Raw genomic sequence first — 25,013 nt, 5'->3', positions numbered from 1 at the left:
TGTCTGATTTTTAAGAACGTTGAAAACTTTCATGAAGATAATTCTTATTTTCAAGCTTAGTCCTTTCTAAACTAAAAAGACATTTTGCAAAAGCTTTATTTTTTCTTGTGAAGGTAAAAACCTCAACATGATTTTCCTTACAGTCAGATTCCATAATAACAAACAAACACATCTGAATTTTATTATTATCTGTTTAAATTCAATGATATTAGCATTTGAAGTGCATACATCAGCCCTTTATTGAAGAGTAACTGAACTGCAAACGGTCCATAGCATCCTTACACAGCACCTCCAAAGGCGATATTATTACATTGTTATCACAAATATACAGCTTTCCATTTTGATATAGATATAATTTAAAGTAGAAAGAAGAATAAAAATAAACAGAAAAATCATTAGGTAAACAAAAGCTGGTCATACTCATCAGTACATGAGCCCTTAATGATAAATACCTGTGGGAAGAATTTGAGCTGATTGATATCTGCTGGCCATTCAAAGCGTATCGTGTCAGCGCTGGTACGGTTGGTCATTGTGAAGGTCTCCTGATAGGCCTTCCCTACATGGCAGTCTCCAAACTGAATGTGGTCTAAACGTTTGGCTGAAAAAGAAAAGCTACGTCACTTTACTCTAGAATGCATACTGAGCTAACAAGAAATAAAAATGAACGGCCAATACAATTTGACAGCAGGGTTGAAATAACTAATAGTGTCTGTTGAATGTTGAAAAGAAAACAATAATAGCAATGGACAATGATAAAAGTTTAAATTAATATTGGTTTTCATCTGTCTATGTCAGTGTTTCTTAAATTATGGTCGCAGCCCAACTTGTGTCACAGACAATGTTTTAGATGGGTTGCCACATGACTTCATAGTAAAATTAGCCAAGTTCATGCAAGTGTGATTTCTCAGGCAAAGAAAATACTGAGCTCTTTTTAGCGTAGAAAGTACGTGATCTAAAATGTAGCCTATAAACAACTCCTTTGATGCATCGCTGTGAGTTTTGGTTTCTACGGTATGGAAACATAATAAATATTCTCAAGACGAGCTCACTTTTACACCCTATGAATCAATCAAACTGTGGTAACTGATAGCAGAGACATGTATAAGAAAGGCCGAGAGAGAGGAGGGAATGACACCCAGAAGTTTTTGAGGTAAAGAGAACATGGCGCTAGCTTGAAATGTCAAATTATAAATCATGGGTGTCACTCAAGGATACAACATTTTCTTGGTTATTGTTGGAATGGTGTGATGGGTTGGGGTAGTTGGGTATGGTGGTGAGTCAATAGGTGGGCGTGTATATATTGGCATGGCAGTATTGTTTCCGTGCCCGTGGACAACGGGTCATTGGCTCATTGTATTATCACCATTACAGCATACATTGAATCCAAATCTGTAATTGAGGTGCAAAGAAGATTTTGTATTACATTTATTTTGCCTCTTTGAAGAATATTTCCTTCTTCTTACACTATTTTAAAGTTTCAACCTACTGATAGTGTGAAGAACATGTTTGTTGGACCACGGAAAACTGTAAGAACACCAGAAAATACCAAAAAGGTGAAACAGGCTGTGGAGCGTGGACCTCTGCATTTAGAAATTGGTCATCAGTAGCAATGCACATTTCAGGCAGGGCTGTTCGGCAAATTTCTCATCAAGAATCAATTCTTCACCCGTATAAAATTTAAACTGTGCACAAATTTTCTTAAGGAATAATTTAGCTATGTGACTCAACTTTTTACTCAGTTCATTAAATTGTTAAATGAAAACCAGGATATGGCGAACAACTTATGAACTCATTTAGAATACCAATTTTCCTCACCTCCCACCCATTTCTAATACTGATCAATTGTGAAAACATCTCAATAATATATAAAAACATCTTAGTCTCTTTCTTTGAAAGATCCCAGGGTACGATGGAAAAAGACCTTTCACTTAACATCTCAGAAAAGGAGTGGAAGGCAGCCATGCATAGAATACACTCTAGCTCCATATGTGTACAACATTCAATCATTCAACTTAAAATATTCCATCAAGCACATTTACAGTATCTTGTTTAAAATTGCTCAAAATGTATCCAGGGTAAGACTCAAACTACGAACATTGCAGTCAGGCTCCAGCCTCACTGGGCCACATGTTCTGGAGTGCACCAAATTAACATTATGTTGGACAAAAATCTTTGAGTGCCCGTCAGACAGCCTTGGTGTCACAATCACTCCAAACCCACTAACAGCTGTGTTTGGTGGACTCCTTGGTGGGCTTAAAGTGGAGAAGCACAAATTGATTGCAATTGCTTATACCGCACATCTTGCACAGAGACTTCTCTTCTCTCTCAACTGGAAGAATCCCTGCCCACTCTAATAAGTCAGTGGGTAACTGATGTTCTGTACTATTTGAAATTGGAAGAAAAAATTCACTTACAGGATCTGATCAAAACTTTTTAAAAATATGGCAAGATCTAATTAATCAAATCTTAGAGTAAGCATTTATATCAGGGGAAAACGATATTCTCCTTTCTTTCCTTGTTGTTCTCTCTCCTCTCTTTTTTCAGATGAGGGTTGAATTCTGGTTTGTTAAGTTTCACTTGATTGTATGGAATGTTGTTTTCTTCAAATAAAATCAATAAAATAATAATAAAAAAGAATAATGTATTGTTAATGGACTATCTCATCTGAAATGCATTGTTTTAAAAAAACGTGATGCTGTTTAAAACAAAGTAAATAAACTGCATTGCTGGGTTATTTTTTGACTACTTTATTCTTTCTCCAGGACTTTGAGTCAAGTGGGTAATGGTAAGTGACCATTTACACGATCCTTTCAAAAATCATCACCTGTTCACGCCACACCCTTAAGAAAAATGAATTTCTCTCAGCTCTACAGACGCTTACAATGAGCATTTACACTGTCAGCTGTTAGAACTCAGAAATGCATTTCCTGTTTGAAGTCCAAATTATTGCTTTATTACTAAATATTTGCTCTCCATTGTTCTCCTTTAGTAATATTCATGTGAGATATATGTATGAATGGAAACAAAAACTATTATTTGTTTTTTTTATTACTATATGGCTATTATTATTTGTCTGTGTATGGCTCCGCTGCCATTGTGGTAATAATCCTTTTTTTGGTGTTCTTATGTGGGTCCTCATATTAAAAGGTTTTAGCACCCCAGATCAGATTAGTAAGTAAGTCAGGGGCCAGTCTAGAAAACTGAAATGTTCTTATTCATTAACTCTTTCAGGGCTGATGTTGACTTTTGTCAAAATTCAGGGGTAGAGGACAGTAATCAGCTGTAATATGTGACAAAACTCACCCTTACATTTTAGTTTGACTCTCTTTGCTAGAAGGAAAGTTACGTAGCTTTGTTGATTTAACCTCAGTTCCCTACACATGCATGAGTAGCAAAGCACAAACAACCTCTAAAATGGCATCGACATCTTGCGAGAGACCAAAGTGAATATAAGAAGCAAAATACTCCATGGACGTTTTACGTAATTTCGTTGAATAGGACTCTTACTTGTTGGACTCCGAGTTTGATGTAAGTGATCTGGAGATGGATATTGAAAACAAAAATGAGATGCTAGCATCATCTAAACCATCCTCAGTTAATCGTGGTGCTGAACACTTTTGTGTAGCTGATGTGCCTACAGCAGCGTTCGCCTGGGAGGACCACCACTTACGATGACAAGAGGTATAAACATATTGCATCACACTGTGACCGCCATCGCCGGCTACCTGCTGTGTGATATTCAGCCCTCAAAGAGTTAAATCTCATACTGTGGTTTGAAAATTTTTATTTAATAGCATGTAAAAGAGCCATTCACTTAAAGTACTGTATATACTGTATATATAAAAATAACTAAATAAATCTGGAATTTTGACTCTTAACAGATACTGTAGATGCATATTAACTGTATAAAGTACATTATATGTCTATGGTATGTTTCTGTTTACATATTATTATTTGCACATATGTTGGATTTCTTTTAACTGAAATATATTTTCAATTATTGTGCAGTGTGGAAGTGGCAGTACACATAAGAATAACAAATAAACACAGTTGAAACAGTACATGTGATACTTGAACATTCACATGCAAAAATACTCTCCTTTCTTGCATAATGCTAGTTTTATTATTAGTTGGAGGTGGAATTCAGCGTCCAGTCAGCAGTGCATTGTTTAAGGCTAAATAAACTGGGAACAATCATCATTTTGCTTATCGTATTATTAAACTAAATGTATTTGTTGTGTTATCATTTAAAGACAAAGAATGGATCCTCAGAAGCAGAATACAACATGGGACTGCGATTTCCCAAAGATGGTGCTGAGTGTCTTCATTTTTTTTTTTTTAGAAAATACATAAGTGAGGGATTTTTGTATTGTAAAGAAGTATGAACATTTAAATTCCACAGATCATTGTAAAGGACCCTGTATATTGCACCAACATAGAAATTGCCGTTTATTTTGAACTTTTTTCATCTTGTCACCTATTAACACATTTATGGGTCTAGCACCCCAAATCAAATGTTTCCTTGCAGAACATTATTTAATTTGAAATGAAATACAGTATATCCTTTTGTTTTATCAAGACAGATCAGAGACAAATTTACGTTTGCATTCTGTTCCTAACCTTCGACTGTGTCCTGATCTACAGGTACGTCTGTGATCTCCATCTTGTCACTGCTTTTTGGCCTGTAGATGTTATCCAGAGTGAACTCATCTTGGTATCCCTCACCAACTATTTGGATCACGCTATCTTCATATTGATTGTCAACCACCAGAAGGTGCAGAGATCCACTGTAACGCTGGACTGTTGAAGGAGTAAATGAAATTCCAAACTCTGCCATCTGTCCAGGAGTCAGAATGAGGGAGGCAGTGTGCGTATTTCTCACTGAAACAAACAATTAAGACATCTCTGTCATTTTGTCAAATGTATAATGTTTAGGTTTCCACACTTATATAACATGAAATTTTACCTGAGACCATTCTCTCCTCTTCTCTACGATTAGGCGTGAAGTAAACACACTGGGTGCCTGGGGCTGGATTCAGAATAAATACTCCATTCTCATCCACTAGATCAATGTTTATCTGAGAATAAAGACAGTTGCTCACTGTTTTCCTGATTTTCAAACATTGTGTATATTGTGTAGGCCACTTTCCCACAAAGCCACATTAATTCCAGTAGAATTAAAGAAACTCTTGATGAGAGCTCAAGAGTTGATCAGGTATTATACATGCTAATACTAGAGTGTGCAATTCACTAATCACTTATTCTTGTACTGTAGGGCAATAATGGAAAGCTAAATGCTCCATCACATGACAGGCTGAGTATAATAGGTATTTTAAGGAACAACCTTCGAATGCAGAGCCAATCCTGCCATCTTTAAAAAAGAGGAAGAGATGTCACTTAGATAAGCTATTTCTCACGGCAGACAACAGGATAATCAAGGTGAATGGTGTGGCCTGCTCTTCTTTGCAAACTTTTAAATCTGCCCTGTTGGTTCTTGCAAGTTTTTTAATTTGTAGATGAGCATTCGCTCTGCAGTGTTCCTGCCTTTGAATTACATACGTATTTCTCCTTCTACTTTAGCCGAGTCCAAATCAAAGTGGTGGACAACTGGAGTGCATTACAAATGAAATACTAGCATTGACACTCTCACACTTTCTTCCAGAATGATAGACATTCTGCATGGCAGTGTATCAGTGGACTGTGAAAGGGTACAGAAGTAAACACTGATGTTCTGATGTGTGTAACTGGCCATCAACTGAGGGGCATGGGATCTGATTGTGCTCTGGAGTGTGAGGCAGTGGCCAATTTAGATTGTGCATACACTTTATATGGTAAGCTTATGGTTGTCTCTTACCTGTGCTGGAAGTGTGCCTTCATTCTTCAGCACTAATGGTTGCTTCTCTGTCTGGCCCAACAGTAGACGACTGAACAGGACAAGTGGGTTTCCACTCCTGGTTCGGATAACAGGGCGCAAGACTGTCACTTGCGGCAGATTTCCATCCCCAGTAATATCAAATGTTAGGCTTTTGGGTCTTGAAATGTTGCTGGAATGAAACAAGTACAGCAATTCCATAATACCAGCTTTAAAAATAATAACTTCTTTATTCATTAATATTCTCAGAGCTTCGTAATCCAAATCAGGGTTTAAAATTGGTCAGATTCAAGCATCATGCAGAAGGCATAAACCAGTACTGAATGGGTGCTACGCCATCGTAGAGCCCCTATATACTGACAACCACACAGCACCTACTGTACATAGAACTGGCAGGTAACTTACAGTAACACGTATATCTTTGGCAGGCAGGAAGAAAATAGGAGGACCATGAGAAGGCAGACACAAAGAGAATATACAAAACAGACATGGAACACCTTAGAAATGTCAGTATCATGGCAACAGAATATTTCATTACTCCAAAAATGCCTTCAAGCACAGCAAAAAGGCTTTTCAGTAGATCCACAAAGCCTAATTATAGCACTCTGTAAATGTGCTAAAACTTCAAATTGACTCTGGAAACAATGTGAAGAACCACCAGTCCCTCCTCATGTATAGCATATATTGGTAATAGACTGTTTTGTGGGAACTGCGCCGGAAGATTAAGAACACCCTATTCCTTGTTTTCATTATTTTAAAAATTCATCAAAGGAAGCATGAGAAATTGAAAGAAAACTGACCCAAATTCAATATAACGAAATAAAGGGAGTGAGGATGTAAAGGACTAATAAAGTTTATGAAGGCTGAGGTATCTAAAAAATCGGAAGTGTACTCCCCTCGACTTTCTAGTATACTGAGATAGAGGAAAAGGTCATCAGAACTACTTCCAGTTGCACAATATTTCTCAAATATCATATCTCTTTGTTTCTCATCATAACTAATTGATAATATCAATACACAATCATTCATGTCCATTTATAACCAAACTTCATATTAAAATGAATATTTTCGCACTTAGAGAGGTCGAAAACGTTGGTTAAATTTTTTCATGATTACATATGCATTGCCTAGATTACATGCAAAGTAAAAAGAGTTATAGTCACCTAAAACATAGAAAAAGTGTTAGCATTATATATTTGTTGCAATAAGCTGCTATATGTAAAACTGCATTTAGCTACATTTTATTATGATACTGATGGCGGAAATAAAAAAAAAATCATAAAATTAAATGTATTACCAGGCACATGACAGGTATTCAGAAGGAGACGTGGCAACTTATTGCTCCCATTACATCTTTATGGTTACATGGCATGTTCAATGTTTACACGTTACTGTTAAACTGATGATGTATTAATTAAAATAAAATTAATAACAGTTATTGAAAGAATATTTGTTATATTGAATATAGCTTCTAATATCACGTACACATTTATATTTCTATGTTACAAAAAATTTGGATGGTTGTTTAAATAAAATACCACTTTCAGTTGAATCATTTTTCTCAAATTTCTAATGTTTGCTTTTTATCATTATAAATATCTAAACAAAATTTGAATCATCCATCTGTAATTATAACCATAGTTTACTTGAAAATTCACAAAAGTATTCAGTTAAAGTACCACATCCGATTGCCAGAAGTGGCCCCAAAGGTTGATAGGATTCTTTATTTTTGATATAAAGCAGGTGTACAAAATCTTACCGAGCGAGGTCAAAGTGTTTTCGAGTTATTGTGTTTACACACAGATACGCAGACAGACATAATTTCAAAAATAGTATTTTTGGACTCATGAAGGTCTAAACTGTCAAAATCTCAAGGTCGAATTTTTCACGATTCCTATACTTTCTCTATACTGTGTATACAAGTAAGTAAAAGCTGAACACAGTTGAGGTGAACTATGAAAATAACTAATAATAAAACGCAACTGAGCAAATGTGACATTTTATAACATCACCATTTTAATATGTACAGTTTGTTGCAACATGGAGATATCAGAAACACAGTGCTGTAACACTAAGCATTCTAGAAAACAAAATGGTATGTTTAATTAAAGAAAACTGAATACCTGAAGTATCCTTCAACTATGGCTTCAAATATGCACTGATAGCTCTGCATGGTCTGAGGGGAGAAGGTCACAACTGCAAAAGAGTGCGAGTGGCTTGGAATGGTCATCTTGGGTGGCTCCACTTCAAAAATGTCAATAATCCGTGAGGCAGACTTGGAAGAAAATATATATATATATATATGTGTGTTATTACAACATTAAACTTTTCTTGTTGCCAGCTACTAATTTCCCAGGAGAAATCTAACTTTCTACAGAAGCTCAATCAAGCAATATGACACCTTTTATTAGCTAACTGAACAGATTACAATATGGAAGCTTTCAAGGCAGCTGAGGCTCCTTCTTCAGACAGGTTGTTGTACAGAAATTTGAGTTCCCTGTGTTTATGTCTACACTAGGAAAGAAACAAGAAATATAACACAACCACAGCACCAACCATCCTCAAACATGCACAAGGATTACAAAGAAGAAGAAAAGAAACTTCACACTTGGCTGCAGGCAAGAGAGCGGACAAGAGAGAGTTGGCAAATGAATTCATAGTTGAGAGAACACCATCCACCGTCAGCTGACTTACTTTGCTGGAAATGGGCTTGACGTAAAGTGACACATCACAGGGGATTTTTCCTGAGTTGATGATTTTAAACTGGGCTTTGGCTTGCCGCCCCACCAGGGTGTTGATAAAGAGAAATTTACTTTCATCTTCCACAAAGATCCCACCTGAGTCAACAGTCTGCAGGCACTGGTACAAGTCAATGTTCTTACAGATTCTGTGCTCTTCAAAGATAGATGGGATGTCATGTACAATGATCCCTGGTAGAGAACAGAACATCAGAAATAAGACGCAACATGTAGCAGGCAGTCTTTCAAGAAAGTTAACTGCAGTTTAAAAAAATGACAAAATCATTGAGGATTTAGTACAACTACAAAATATAACAGGTGATAATGACAGGCTAATAACATTAAATATGAACCTGAAGTAGAAATCAAATATAATAATTATTAATGGTGGGTTCAGTTAGTAATGCTTGAATACTAGCTGTGTGTGGTCTTTAGGACAAAAATCAACCTGAAGACTCCCTAGCAGTTAACTTGGAGAGCGTCAGCTAACTCTTAAGAATTACCCAGGGGAGAGGACGTGGACGTGTGCTTGCTGCCCCAGTGGCTTTCTTAAGAAGACACTGGTGATATAATTTCTTAGCCATATCACTAGCATATGAGTCCTATTAATCTTTGTCTCGAGAAAACACCTCCAGATAAATAATGTTTTTAGTGAAAACTTCAAGCCTTGACCTCTGTTGCTAAAGGTGCTTCACTTGTTCGTTGTTGAACTGCAGCTTTTGCTTTCTTTCGACGTCTCTTCATCTGTGGTGTTTGCTGCATGCAGGTCTTTCGTAGTGAGAAGTGAAGTGCATGTAAGCACAAAAAATATGTAAAAGTGATAGCATGCGCCATCAAGTGGCTGTGGTTGAACATGACTTCTCCATACACACACAGGTCTTTTGTTTATGTATGTCTAATTAATCAGCAAACTATGAAAATATTCCACCAAAGAGACACAAATTACGGCAAAACAAACTCATCACAATTCATGAACCTCAAAATCAGAATCTGTACCTAAGGCCCATACCTGAGATTTTTCAGCGGAGATTTTATTTTCAGTATACAGTAAGTTATTTTTTTTAACAAAGTTCAGAAGGCCTCCAAACACAGTGCTTACCCTTTTGTATAATGGCTGTGGTGATCTCACATGTTGGCACACTCTTTCTCCTGCTCCTACCTGCCACCACATTCCTGGCACACAGGTTTATGTTCACCAAAGAAATTATAAAAAATTAACCACTCAACAAACTATCAAATGGAAAGTAAAAATAACCAAATTTGTACAGAATCAGATATTTCTTAGGTCAGGTTATCCAAAGACAGCACGGTGGTGCAGTGGGTAGTGCTGCTGCTTCGCAGTACGGAGACCTGGGTTCACTTCCCGGGTCCTCCCTGCGTGGAATTTGCATGTGTCTGCGTAGGTTTCCTCTGGGTGCTCTGGTTTCCTCCCACAGTCCAAAGACATGCAGGTTAGGTGCATTGGCGATTCTAAATTGTCCCTAGTGTGTGCGCCCTGCAGTGGGCTGGCGCCCTGCCCGGGGTTTGTTTTCTGCCTTGCGCCCTGTGTTGGGTGGGATTGGCTCCAGCAGACCCCCGTGACCCTGTACTTAGGATATAGCGGGATGGATGGAGGTTATCCAAATCACGTAACGAGTGACAAGGACACATTAATGGTCATGAGGATACCCTTGTAACTCCCTGGCAGAGCTGGACTACTTTTCAACCCTTTCAAAGAGTAAGCTTATTTAGGATGAATGCTGCTTTCTTCACACTATTAAATATGAATCTATAAATGTTTCTTTATCTTTCTGTATTGACAGTCAAAACTGAATTTGCAATGAAACTTAAAGTTTTAAATCACAAAAGAAAACTGAAAAACAAATTATATTTTGCCAGAAGTGAAACCCACATCATTAGTACATAAGTTTTCATCTCATCTCTAACCTTCTTCTGCATGTGCAAAAGCATGGAACAGTTTATTAAGGTGCAGAACGTGGAAATAGAGGGTGCAACTAGAGAGCAAATACCTATGGGCACTTCACTGCTGCTAAACTCCTTTGGCCTAAGTATGTGGATGCTGGCGACCAACTTACAGAATCAGGGAAAAGTTAGCACAGATGGTGTTACCCAAATGTCCCCAAATGTCATCAACGTAAAGGTAGGCATGATGAGGCATGATAATATTGTGAAAATGGAACTTTGGTTGCTCAGGAAAATGAGCGCAATTTCGTCAGCAAAGTAACCATTAGGGAGCAACATTTCAAAAAGCTTGAAAACCTGTAAAACTCGTTATTATATTGAGTTTTGCATGTTGCAATTTCAAAATCACATGTGAAGTGAATTTTAGGGGTGATTTCACATAACTGTATGCTAAATGAAGCTGCTGTTTTGTGCATTACCATTTATTTCCAGGTATGTTTTATTCACACAGAAGTATACATTTTATTAAGTTAGACACTCTGTTAGCCCCCTGTAGAGCAAATCATTTTAAATGGTTAAAAAAGAAATTAAGGGCTTCTTATTTTCATAATGAGAACGAAAATGAAGAGAACAGAATGATAGAAAATAAATGTCAGTACACTAAAAGTTATAACTTCAATAAGAGCTTCTGTGACATACGATGGGAAAGTAGAATAATTTCTGGGTTTGAACACATGAGGGAAGCCACCTAAATCAAGCAAAATGTTCCACTTACAGAAAAATTAAGTTCTAATTTTGGAACTGTTTAGAGCAAAACTCAAGAACCTGAAGTCACCGAAACTCATTCGAGAAGATCAGTTTGAGATCCCCGACACAGGCAAATCGTGTTACAGACTTTTATACTTCAATTTGCTTCGCTGTTAGTTGAGGCAATGCAATTAAACAACACTATTTCAATTCAATTAGCTGTGTCTCTCTTTTTTTCTTTATCTGTGCATTATTTGAATTTGAGTTTCATTGCAATAAATGTTTGAGATATGAGATTACAGTATCAACTCCAAAGTCTGTAATCAGGTAGTTCATTTTCTTTAATCGTTTTACCGTGCTCATTATCATTTTTAGTTGTCAATGGCTACTGTAAGAATGGAGTCCTTGGGACGTTACATTTACCTGGTACACATCCTTCTGTCACGAGCTTGTAAGGAATTCCATTAGGATGATCTTCAGGATCTCGATCCGAAATGTCGATGGCCAATAATTCTTCACATTTCCCAACTTGCTCCATTACACATTCCGCTGTTATTACTTGTTGACCTCCGACTGGAATTGTTCCAAATCCTGGGGATACTGTGAACACTCCCAGAGTGAATCTTACCTGCATGCAGAAATTAAATGACTTTTTAAAATAATATACATGTGCCATGCTGAGGCACAGATGGAAATGGTACATATCTATGATTTCCACATCACAAAACAATTATTAACTTCACAAATTCAAGAGTAATTTAAAGATCCTTCAAAGATGGACAACAGTTAATCTTTAGTTTCACCTTACAGGTCATTATTCTCCAAATTCTTCTTCTTTGACTTGACTCCTTACCTCTAGTTCTCCTTAATGTACATCACACTCATTCTCTGCCCTTCATTCTATATGCCCAAAACCTCCTTAGCCTGTTTGCCCTTATGCCATAAATTATGACTTCTATGCCAATCGTTGCTTTCATTTCCCTCATTGTAATGCTGTAAAACCTTTATTGCCATTTCTGTTCCTCCTCATGTTGCTGTGTGTTGCACCTTGATCAGATGTGTGTTCCTTCCATACGTCTTATAGCTACTCACAGATGTTGAATACACTTCCCTTCAGTGGCAGAAAGTCTTCTTTAGAAGTCCCAACGTGGAACATCCTCCAGAACTTCTCTGAATATTTCAGTACTGCTACCAGCACAGTTTTAACTTGGCATATTATCTTAAGCACTGTCATGCGTATCACCATCCAAGCTCTTCACAGGTATGTAGTACCACCCAAGGCCGAGAAGGGGCACTGCCACTAAGAGCCATGTCATGTTCTTCATCCACAGACCAGAGAAAGCGCCTAGTGAGGGCAGTCAACCCTGCCATTTACAGTCTTGGGCCTTTAAAAGGATGGACAGCTAATGACCAAGGAGATGATCCAGTGATAGAACCTCCTTTACAAGAACATGCATCACTGGCACAAATCTGACAAACATGGTTACTTTGTTACATGGCAGGTATTATTTCATGCCATTGAGTGTTATTTTTGTTTGAAAGCAACATTACCAAACATGAAGGGCTGTGTTGGCACCCCAAACTGCTCTTTGCTTGTCGACCCTTCTTCCCTCAACCACTACACCATTTCCGTCTGTCTGTAAAATGATGTGGTCGAATGCAACATGTTTGGGAATGAATGGAAGAAATTGTCTTAAGGACCATGACAGAATAATTATCAGAAGGAAGTGAGAAACAGTAAAGTAAAAAAATGTAAATCTTTGTTTTTAGTGTAAAACTAACCTAAAATCACCAAATACTTCAAAGGTTAAACATTTGAGAGCTCCTTACACTGAATTCAGAATAAAAAAAAATTGGTTTTGGCTCAGTGCCATGATATAAAACATAGGACAATATACAAGATATCAGCCCACATGGTATTAACAATAGTAAAGTGCAGTGACAACAGGAAGAGGAGCAAAGCTGAAACACAATTCAGTGCAATAATGTAAAAGTAACCAAGCAGTAAAATGAGGGTTTGCACCTACATGTGTTTATTGAGAAGCTGATGTAGGAGGAAAACAGGCATCCCAGCTGGGAAGGAGGATGGTTTCTTACCCTGATGGAAGACCAGAGTCAAATGACAAGGGTTGGACCTCCTTACTTTTTCCAGGACCCAGGAATACTTCTGGAGTCATGCCATAGCTTCCTGAAAGCACTTCTGGGCCATGGAGAAAGTAGGCAAGTCCCTCCCCAACTGTGTCCTCTCTTGATCCCCAGGGATCCTGACAGGGGTGCATTTCCAAACTCCATCCCCCAAACACTCCCGTGGGTGTCCCAGCTGGGTTCCCATACGAGGACGACTGCCTCCTGGCGTATGGGGGATGGAACCATTACAAATCTTTGGCTTTTCTCAGTCCATCCGTTATATCATGCCGACCTGACAGAGTTATTTTTCTGTTCCATCTGCCACTCCATCTGTGTTTCACCTCTGGCCTCTCGTCCGGGAAAGAAACCATCCTTCCTCCCGGCCAGGGTGCCTGTGCTCCTCCTGCATTGGATAACACTGGGGAAGAAGCTATGGAGATTGACACATAGTCTGAGCAGCAATGGACTTGTACCACTTCTGGGATGACCTGAGTACCTGACATTGAGAGATATGCACACAGATATCTTGTTAATTTTTTTTCTTAAACCTAGCAATGAACAAAGTGAACAAGCCATTTATTAATGGATGTTGACCACCAATGATCTTTTCAGCATAAGGGACCACCCACTGAAGTCTGGTTTTCCAGAGAGGAAGGGTGGAAGGGAACCAGACAGTGATAGACGAGGTTAGTGATGGCCAAGCAGACATTCATTAAGATGGATTAAGAGATGCTAAGCTTCCTGGGCTGTGTATAGGAAGAAGATTCTCTGCTTTATGATGGGTGTGGCGATGCATGGGTGTGGTCTCCTCTTACTTCATTGGTATTGGTAATGATTGTCCACAGGAACTTAAATGACTCCATCACAGACACAGTTTGACCGCTGATTTCAATAGTGGGGAACCACAGAAGGTTGTCTGTAGCATTTCCACCATCTTGATGCTGATAGTTCTACGTTGTTATAAGCAAAGCATTCTACAAGATGGCCTACATCTCTTCTGAAGCAAGTTTCATTATTATTAGACAATTACAGAACTTAAAGAATAAATTCTCTGGCACAGAAGCCTTGTCTTTGAGCAAAGTTCAGATGAGCTCCTGATGCAAGATTTGCAATTAAAAATTATAGCTGCCATAACGTAACAGTCCAACTCATAATATCAACAACAATGTACTGCTCAAGCAATGATTGTCTTGGCTGGTGAACTTATTCACACACATCATATAAAAATAGAATTTTTAAATACAAAAAATAATCAAATATGATAATTTGCAAATAAAATTGGCTCACATCTACACTTGGCTACGCATCTTTTCTAGTTTGAAAGAATCCACCTTTTCTTTAAAATGAAGTTGCAAACAAAATGAAGTTGCAAACATCTGGCACCCAATTACCTTTGTGACCTTCTCTGTCTTCTCCACTCACACCACAGATTTGGTTTCCCTGCTACATTTCTCCATCGTCTTCAAGGTTTTTGTATTTCATTTCATGAAACCACAGCTGAGCCCTCCAACAAAAGTAGCTTTCATTTCACACCTACTCCATGTACTTGGTGCTCCTCAGTCCATTATTATCTCTCACTGTGCTCCTCTCAGTACTTTTTAAGTGATTCACAGCCATCACATCTTAACTTTCTTTTGAAATTTCTCTTTCATTCCATTTGTGCTCTTTTGGCTTCTTGAAACTTTACCACCTTCTCTCCTGCTTGACATTTGGTTTCCTTGTTGATTGCTTCATTACTGTCTTTCTCTGCTTTTTCACTCCTTAAAGCTTCTTGTTCAACTCTTAACTGTTTTCACCATATTAGACATCCACATAACCTAAGTATAGGCCGATCTAAGACGCCATTTTCTTTATGTTGTCAATATTAAAAATAAATTCAAATCCTGCCATGTCATTTTCTAGCCCGCTTCATCTATAGCAGGGTCACGGGGCAGGGCTGGAGCCTACCCCAGCTAGCACAGGGCACAAGGCAGGAACAATTCCTGGACATGGTGACAGTCTATAACAGGGCAAACACATACACACACCTACACACCAGACACACACTAGGAATAATTTAGTGTTGCCAAGTCCAATAACCTGCATGTCTCTGGACACAGGGAGAACATGCAATCTGGTCTCCTTACTGCGAGGCAGCAGTGCTACCCCTGTGCCACAGTGCCAGCCCATATTCAAATCTGTTACGTGTGTCCATTTTAAATTTCTGCTCTATAACAGAATAAACCTACCTGTGCGGTGCCCATGTCTCTCTGAACAGACTCGCTGCGCTTAGATTTGCTGACAGACACAGATTTCCCAGACACAGATCCTTCACGTGAGCGAACACGTTTGTTGCCAGGACCACTGAGGAATAAAAATCACACACAGCAAATTTGTTAATGGCCATTCTAAAAATATACAATATATTAAGACATATTAATGTAAAGCTGATTTTTCTTCCTATACACAACTTATATGATGATGTCATAAACCTGAACCCTTATACTTCTAAAAACTCACAGATCTGTTAAGAACACAGAGTAGAAGGCCTTTTGGGTAGCTACCGGTTAAGCTGTTCCAGTATGTTACCTAGACATTTTCTAAAAAGCTGTCAGGGTCGCCATTTGAGCTACATGGCTCGGAAGTTTGTTGAAGTTTGATTCTCACATCCCCTTTGTGTGAAAACGTGCTCCATGTCTTCCAGCTCAAATGCATGTCCCCTTGACTTCCACCAATGCTGTCGATTAAATGATTCAGTATTTAACTGAAATTATTACGATGGATCAGATTTATCACAAGTTTACCAATTAAAAGAACAGATTTAGTCCCTTCTCTGCTGTAGCCATAGGTTTGTAGCGTGCCACTGTTTTATTCCAATCATATTATGTTATGAGGCCATAAAGCTGAAAAAAGAGAGGAAACAGCCAGAGAGAGATGGACAGAAACATGTGCAGGATGCACAGGCAGGCTATTTCACAAGTGCTGATGTCTGCTGATCGATATATGCTGCAGAAGCCATGAGTGATTAGAACAGAGGAAGGTGTTATTTGGGCACAGTCCAGAAATAGCATAGACAGCTCAGACGGCAGTTGCCCATACCTGGCAAGGTCCATAACAAATTCTAGGAATATGTAAATATGTGAGTGTTTATAATGGTAAGGATCCTTCACGAAGCCTGAAGCCGTCTCCATGCCACTGACCACTCAAGCACTGCCCACTGAAGAACTGTGCTGTGATGATTGTACTGTTCCGACAGCTTCTCTCTGACCTGGACATGTGTGTATAAATACATTGTAATTTGGGAGTGGAAGCTACATTTTAAAGCAAGTTAAATGCATATATCTTTTTATGTACCATATTGCTCTTGTCTGCTTATTATTTCCACAATGGTTACAAAAGGGATGAGTATAAGGCTCGGGCCTGCTCTGTATCAATAAAGAACACAATGGCAGGGAGCAAGCACCCCCTGCACAGTACCAAAAAGGCTTGTTTCCTTTGACCTATCAGTAAATTAAAATCAATTACTTAATTATAAAAGAAAAGACGTTATCAGTGCCTCTGCAGGTTCTTGATGACGCCATGTTACACAGAAGAACTTCATCTTACATGCCCTTTTATATTCCTGCTTATTAGCCAGCATGCAATCCAAGTCTGTTAACTATTGCCTTTGCCAAACGGCTTGTGGACTTGGAATCATATCACAGGCTCTCTGAGAGTCTAAGTAAACTCTGTCCTATGTTACGCTCAGATTGAATCGAGTGAGTAATCATTTCTGAGCAAACAATTAAGGGAATTAATCAAAAGAGTTCCTGGAGTAAAAGCAGAGGCCTTTTACACAGAAAATCTTAAACAACATCAATTCCAAATCAGCTACCAAGCTCATGAAGCAAAAATGATAAGAATTCGAATCCAGAAAAGTCTTCCTTAATAATTTTAGTTTTGCTTTTTTATTTGTGACCACACAATACAGATCTTAAAGTTTGGATACTTGTTTAACACAGTCCTATATATCATGGTCACCATATTGTCATGGGTCACATGGCACATGATCATGTGACTAGCACCCATGCAGCATCATAATTATAAATAAAAATGTCAGAATGTCCTGAAAAGGAGATGACCCAACAGAAAGTACCAAAGACTGTTGCTAGGGCCTTAACTGGGAGACCAAAATGATCGAGTTGACAAACCAAACAATAGAAATGAAAAGACAAGAAAAAAGCCAGAAGTCAAAACCAGAGATCATTGAAAGGCAAAAGGGAAAAGAAGCTCAAGCTGAAGAGTTTGTTTTTTTTTTTATCTTGTAGGTTAATTGCGTCACAGCTGTCACATGCACAGAGATGACACTACATGAAATGCAATCTGGGTAACACGTCTAGCACTCGTCATTCCAGTGGTGAACAGGAAGCAACGAAAAGGAGGCAAGCGGGAAAATGAAAAACGGTGTCACATGAAAACAGAAAAATAATAACAAAAAATAATAATACACAGCACAATCAAAAAAATTTAAATCACAGAGAGAAGCACATAGCATCCCAACATACAAATTCGCAGCACCCATGCAAACAAGCACAGAAAATGTTAATGCCAATGTGAAGATAACCCCATACATCACAATAAAAATATTTATAAAGAATTAAAATAAAAAAATCATAATATTCCACATACAAACCAAAGAAGCAGATTATGACACAATGCACTACTCCACTGGTCCACTCATACAAGTCCAACAACATGACTAACAACATGACAACAATATCATTTTCCTATAAGTAGGCTTCTGGTTCATTTCTGATTATATTATTATATATATTATTAGTTGTACAGAGTGGTGGCTCTGCCGCTAAGGTTCTGTGCTAGTGTGAAGAAGGTTTCAAATTCTGTCACTGCCTGAAGGGATCCTACTCTGTTGGGCTCTTCAGCAAGGCCCTTAACCCGAAAATTGCTCTGGGTCACTGTACAATAGCTGACCCTGCCCTCTGACCTCCCCACAGGTCATGCGGAAACACAATTTACTCTCAAGGACCGAAAAAGTATATTAAAAAAAGTTATACTCTCCCTTATTTTACATGGGTAAGGTGTGGTGAGGGTTTTGTTCTTTGGATTTAGAAGAATGGACTGTCCATATCTGTTACAGTCACACATTTACCTTTTTTTCTGAGGCTGGCCAGGTACATCTTTGTTCATCTTGAAGATTGCATACTTAATTTCAAACTCGCCCTTGTTCTCAATTGTGAAAGTCCGTATTTTCCTGGTGCCATACATCATGGAGCCAAAGTTGAGGTCATTGGTTGGGACGCAGGCATATCTAGTGAAGAGGGACTGGATAGAGAGCTTCACCGGGATACTGGCAATGGTCTCTCCACCTTCGGAGATATTTGGCTCAATTACCTTTTGAAGAAAAATACACTTACTTGTTAGGCAAATCTATGTAGTGTGTATTTTTTACTTTTGACTTTAAACCACGGCCTAATGCCATTATGTGCAAGCACATCTTATTTATTTTTTAATACTGACTGACTGAGCCCAGAGGTGTGACCAGAAACTGTTACTTAAAATTAGACAGAGGAGAAGCACACTTTGAACTGGTAGGGAAAAAGAGACTGGGCCTGGTAGGGAAAGTCCCCAATATTTGTCTGAAGTCATTCAGTGTCACCATGGTGTGTGTAAATGTGTTTCAGGCCTTGTTCCAGCTATTTGTGCAGAGTGCGAGGCCCCTGGGAAGCAACTCTCCAACAAAGTGCATCGCTGGCATGGAGGACCTTGGTTTAGTGTATTTACCTACCAAGCACTATATGATGAGAAAAGCTCAATGCTTCATCTTTTATCAAAATACCAATTGAAATTTAGCTCACTCAGTATTCAGATTGTGCAAATCCATTCAGAGTAAGTCATCTCATGAAATCTTTAACAAATCAGTCAGCATTACATAGAAAGTTGATTAAATATTTAATATAAATACAACAAAAAATATATTGACAGCTAAAGTGTTTATAAGGGATCTGTGAAATGTCAGCAGTGATTAAAATACACATTTAGTCAATAATAACATTTCTACCTGGCAGCGCAAGATAGGTTTGTTCTCAATGGACACCTCTTTGCGAGAACGGAAGGTGATCTGCACTTGGGCCGGCCTGTCATTCGGGTTTAAGGTGCCCTTCTGTGGCTGAATGGTGAAGTGAGAGTTCAGTTCAGGCATTCCTGCCTCAGTGGTCTCCAGTAAGAAGCTGAAAGATACAACAAAGCCACTGTTAGGTACATCAAACTTCAGATTGTCTATATTCAATGCAACAACTAAGTCCATATTATATTATACTAAAGTAGACCTCAGAGTTAACGTCTGCAGCGCACTATGCGAGGCACGTGTCTCTGTTATATGCTATTTGGTATGGGATTTGTGAGGCGCCATCTGTAAGAATGACAAGTGCAATGCATTTTATTACTAAAAATGTTTGAGATTTGCCAACTTTTGGAATGATAGAAACATGGATGGACACACAGACCCTTATTTTATTAATCAGTTTTTCAAATAGAACATGGTGGCACAGATGGAAACTGGTTAATGATTAACTTGTACAAACATTACAGAGACTTTCTTCACACTGAAAAAGATGGATACTATATACAGAATGAATTACCAAGTAGTGCGGCAGACAGTGGTACTTTGGGATAGATGAAAAGGGATTGATGAGGTATGTTGGGCTAAATACGAGGGGGGAGTCAAGCTAAAGTTAGAAAATGGGATTTATCAGAAAATGGAACGAACCTTAACAAAACTGATAATGTCATTTCTTAATGTAGTCTCCACCCTTCTCAATGCACTTGCACGACCTGCCTGGAAGTGCCTGGATTCCAGCAGAATAAAAGGTTTTGTCTTGTCCTCGCAACCACTTGTGCACCGGAGTAATTGTCGAACACTACATGCAGAGGGGTATTACAGTCACTAGTGCAAGTTACTGTGACTTGCTGGAGACCAACGTGAAACATGCTATTCGATCCACATGGCGGCGACTGCTGTCTCAAGGAGTCCTTTTGCTGTAAGACAATGCCTACCCACACATTGCTAAGAACACCAAGGCTTGTCTGGAGAAACTGAAGTATGAGGTATTGCTACATCTTCCATATTCACCGGATTTGGCACTGTGTGATTTCCACCTTTTTGGACCCCTAAAAAAACATCTGAGTGGTCGTCGACTCAAGTCAGATGATGAGGTGAAGAAAGCAGTGCAGGAAATAAAACATGCATGCAAGAAATGGAATCACTTATACAATATTAAATAGCGAATGGAGTGGCCGCATGCTCGATTTGACTTCAAGACTCAAACAAGTTATTTTCAATGGAAATTTATGTCACTTAATGTGTACTTGTTTTAAAATATAAAAATATCATGGTAAAAACAACTGTGCTCTATTACAAATGAAAAACCACGTTAATGATTAAAAAAAAAAATGAAATTGCTTATTTTTTGTTCAAAAATTTTGTCTTGTGGTTGGCATTTCACCAGACAAAGTGCTGTGTTAATTTTGATCCATGTAGTACAATTGAAAAAATAGACTACTGGCTTTAAATAACAAGAAATGCTGCATGCGGGCTCTTCTAAATGCTCCGTCCTCTTTTTAAAAGTTCACACCCCTTTTGAATTTTAAACACACCCCTTTTCTTCTCTTTGGTTTGCCACACCCCTGTCTTTGAATTGTTGCCGCCCACTTCCACACGTGACGTAGACCGCATGCATGCTCTGTTAAAAGTGCGTAGCCTCTTTGCACCTCTCGATCACCATGGGGTAGGTTTAGCATGATGTGAAGTGAATCTGACAAGGCTGCAAATGCATTCTGCGTGCAAAGAAAGTTTTTCATGTAAGAGGAGGAATTGCAAATCTCAGCCTTTCATGATGTCTCTCTTTGCTGGTGTTTTTCAAATAATAGTTTTATGGTCTCCCTACAGAGCTCAGAGGTGATGATGATGATGATGGCTATGATTAATTTTATCATTAGTGGTGCCTAAGTAGATTTAACACTGGATCACAAGCACCAGGAATAATTATTCTCACTGTATTTTTACAGTTGCTGTAAGTAGATAAAAGTACTTTTGGGTGACACCATAGCTGTCAGCTACTAAGCCCAACTATGAATGTGGTGCACTTTACACATTCTCTTTGTGTTTTGCGGCTTTTCTGAGGGGGGACTCTGCTCAACTTAAGCAACAACATCAAACAGGCATGACAGGGAAGTATGTGGGGACAGCCTTAGATCAAGCAGCCGCCTATCAAGGTCCGATTCCTCCTCGACCTTATGCCTAATGCTACTGAGATAGACTCTTGTTCCACTGAAAGTAGAAAAAAAAAAATGAACTAAGAAAGTGTCTAAATAATTGTCACTTCAGACCTGATGACAGAAGTCTTCTCTTCAGATAATTTTTCTAAAGCAAAACAAACAGTAGCATTCTAAAAACTAACTTACTGTACATTATCCGGAAGGGGCACTTTCAAACCAACAGCTGCAATGATCCATATATATTCAATATTCCATATATGGAATTATGTCTTTAATCAGTCTGTTACTCGGTAACGGTAAACTTATTCAAAATGAGCATGCGATCCACAAAATGAACTCAGGGCCTGGTTCATAATGTCACAGTGGTGTCAGGTTAATTTTAAACACCATCTAAGTGTCTGAGTTATTCACTAAAAAGAGTTCTCTATGTCAGCCTGTCCACCCAATGCTGAGGGATTACTGGCTTCATCATGGATAAATTCAGGGCAGAATCACAGTAACAATAAAAGGGTCTAAACAGATACATGCAAAGGTTCACTAAAAGCCACAGATTTTTGAAATCAATCGGGAAAGGGAATGCTATAAAATGATGCTTATGTACAAAGCTCATCACAGCAAAGTCCTCCTCATCTTCTGATAGCCAAACCAGAAGCCACATGACAAATGAACACTTCATCCTTCCATCCATTATCCGACCCGCTATATCCTAACTACAGGGTCACAGGGTTCTGCTGGAGCCAATCCCAGCCAACACAGGTCGCAAGGCAGGAAACAAACTCTGGGCAGGGTGCACACACATACACACTTACACACCCAATAAGGGACAATGCACCTCACCTGCATGTCTTTGGACTGTGGGAGGAAACCGGAGCACCCGGACAAAACCCACACAGACACAGGGAGAACATGCAAACTACACGCATTTAGGACCCAGGAAGCAAACCCAGGTCTCCTAACTGCGAGGCAGCAGTGCTACCCACCGCGCCACCATGAACACTTCATGGATCTGGAATAGTAGAGAAGCTAAAGTCTGACTATTGGGGGCTTACAAAAACTGTGTCTTTCCATACCTGTAAGAAATTTCATATTTTCCTTTGTTTTTCAAACTGAGGGTCTGTTTAGCTTCTTCTGAAACTTTGATGACACCAAAGTCAAGTCCCCCATCTGCACCTGATGAAAACAAAATCAAAAAACAGTATGCCAGTTCAGTGGTTATTTTCACTGCTTGTAAGGAGCTTTTAGGCTCCTCAGCCCCTTGTCTAGAGAGCACAATACTAAGAAAGGTGAACGTTCAAAACAAACTGCCCCTGTTTAACTCACCCATATATTATCATACCAGATCTGGCGACACTGGAAAGAAACAACCTGGGATGAGGTGGAAGTTTAATGCAGAGCAGACACACACACACACATACTCATTTGCTCATAATCAACCAAGTTACAGTCACCAATTCATTCAGTTGGTCAATGAGATCCCCCACACATGAATTCCAAATGTGGCTGAGCAGAAATTTCAGAGCAGAAGATGGAGCAACTGCTACGCCATGGTGCTGTCATATGGTGCTGCTTATACTTCATGTATTTGCTCTTAAATTAGTCCAACAAAAATGTGACCCTTGTACTAAGACATATTTTGTGGCTGGATGATGCTGTCAGCAAGAATACTGCATTTGACAGGTTACATTACTTCACATACTATATTCTTTTTAATTTTTACTCATACATTACTTTTAGTTCATTGTTCATTTAACTACCTTACATACATAATCATAAAAGCACTCTGTCAAAGACAGAAAGAAGCAGCTTAGAGGCTAAAGGGATAGTCGGCACCTTTAAAGGCTGCCATCCGGAGCCAATTATTTGTTCCAGTGTTGTTTTTCAATTGTCTGAGACACCACTACTCATTTATGTCAGATGCCAAGGAAATATAAATTAAGTGATGGATAATTGTAAGTACAAATTGTCAGGAAAAAACTCTCCATTAAATCTTGAGAAAAATGCTGCTAATCAAACCATAAAAAAGTCAAAACTTCAATGGATTATGGACAGTGCAGGCTACACCAGTCAAAGGGGGCCATAGAGGCTTCAAGTCCACATTTGACTTTCTTAATAAGTCTGAAATGAATATGGCATTTTATTTGACATCATAATCCTGTTCACTTCTACCCTGTCCTATTTTGCTTTACTTTACTAAGAAAATCAGTACAATGTTTAGAGAAGCATTGTACATTTTTAGTACGACTCAATTTTTGTTTTGTTCTTCACAATAGTTTTCTAAATACAGCATCTCTGTGACAAATTCATCAATAACAATTTATTACTTGCTTGCTGCTGGAGACTTATTTCATTGTTGACTGGCTGTTAGATAAGGAGAAAGGACACATTGAAGAACTCCGAATCTAATTATGGAGGTGAAGAATGACACAGCTTCACTACATCAAATTAGACACTCGTTACAGAATTTCACAATGTTACTGCTAGAGTCTGGATATAAACTCCACATTCATGAATTTATGAAATGTCACTTGCTTCCTGTCTGATTATCTTATTGTGAATAAAACTCTCCTCTGGGTTTATAAAGCTTTTCAATTTGACACCCTAGAATGTTTCAGCAAGGACTTTTTTCCTGGCCTGCGTGTATATTCCTTTTTTGTGTCTTGTTTATTTAATTATAAGTATGTTTAATTGAATTATATAATTTTTGTAATATTGTTGTGTTTATTTATTTTTACTATCTATTGTAACAAAAAACACCAAAGAGATTTGGGGCACCGGTGGTGATCCCAATGTCATTGGTGACAAAATAAAGAAAATTAGCATTCAGAGCAAGACCGCCTTTTCAGATGCGAGTCTAAGACTATACAGGAGAAAGATGGAGCTAATTATGAAGTCCTAGTCTAGGAGCCCTCAAGATGCCAGTTTCTGGATGTGCAGAGGGAAGAAGAGAGGAGGCATTATAACGCAGTGCCCAACCTTTGACCCGGGGTGGAATTGCAAGTTGACCAGCCCTGAAGTTGTCTCTTGGGCACTCATGTGTAACACAATGTAGGCCGTGCTTCTTGTATTTTGTTGGCGGAACCCCAAAAGATGGGACCTCCCTCAGCTATAAATTAAGGACAGGAAGCAAGCAGGTCATTGGATTACTGTTGTTGTTGAATGAATTATCTGTAAGAACGGATTTTTCTGGTTTCTTAATTTTTGTTCTTGTTTTATGGTTTTGCTTTTTGAGATCAACCTGTGCTTGTCTGCTTTGTAATTCCTTTTAGACAAATCATTTTCTTTTTTGATCTTTTGGGCTTTTTTTTTTTGTTTGTTAAATAAATCCTTCCTTTATTATACATTGCTTGTTTTGGGATTATTTTACAGCCAGATTT

The 25,013-nt window shown here is 38.5% G+C and overlaps 1 protein-coding gene across 1 annotated transcript in view; it reads right to left on the bottom strand.

The window, feature by feature from the left end:
- hydin (HYDIN axonemal central pair apparatus protein) overlaps positions 1-25,013 on the bottom strand; it is a 409,298-nt gene that overhangs the window by 44,116 nt on the left and 340,169 nt on the right. Inside the window, exons 54-64 of the mRNA XM_039762370.1 lie at positions 22,710-22,809; positions 19,424-19,592; positions 18,515-18,756; positions 15,615-15,729; positions 11,683-11,887; positions 8,567-8,802; positions 7,996-8,147; positions 5,855-6,044; positions 4,967-5,078; positions 4,621-4,881; positions 453-598 (exon numbers count right to left, since the gene is read on the bottom strand). Coding sequence (XP_039618304.1) covers positions 453-598; positions 4,621-4,881; positions 4,967-5,078; positions 5,855-6,044; positions 7,996-8,147; positions 8,567-8,802; positions 11,683-11,887; positions 15,615-15,729; positions 18,515-18,756; positions 19,424-19,592; positions 22,710-22,809 — 1,928 coding nt within the window. The remainder of the gene's footprint in view (positions 1-452; positions 599-4,620; positions 4,882-4,966; positions 5,079-5,854; positions 6,045-7,995; positions 8,148-8,566; positions 8,803-11,682; positions 11,888-15,614; positions 15,730-18,514; positions 18,757-19,423; positions 19,593-22,709; positions 22,810-25,013) is intronic.

The sequence above is a fragment of the Polypterus senegalus genome, chromosome 9, assembly GCF_016835505.1.
Source record: "Polypterus senegalus isolate Bchr_013 chromosome 9, ASM1683550v1, whole genome shotgun sequence".
Taxonomy (NCBI): domain Eukaryota; kingdom Metazoa; phylum Chordata; class Cladistia; order Polypteriformes; family Polypteridae; genus Polypterus; species Polypterus senegalus.
The sequence above is the reverse complement of the archived record's forward strand: the minus strand, read 5'-3'. Positions and strand labels throughout refer to the sequence as shown.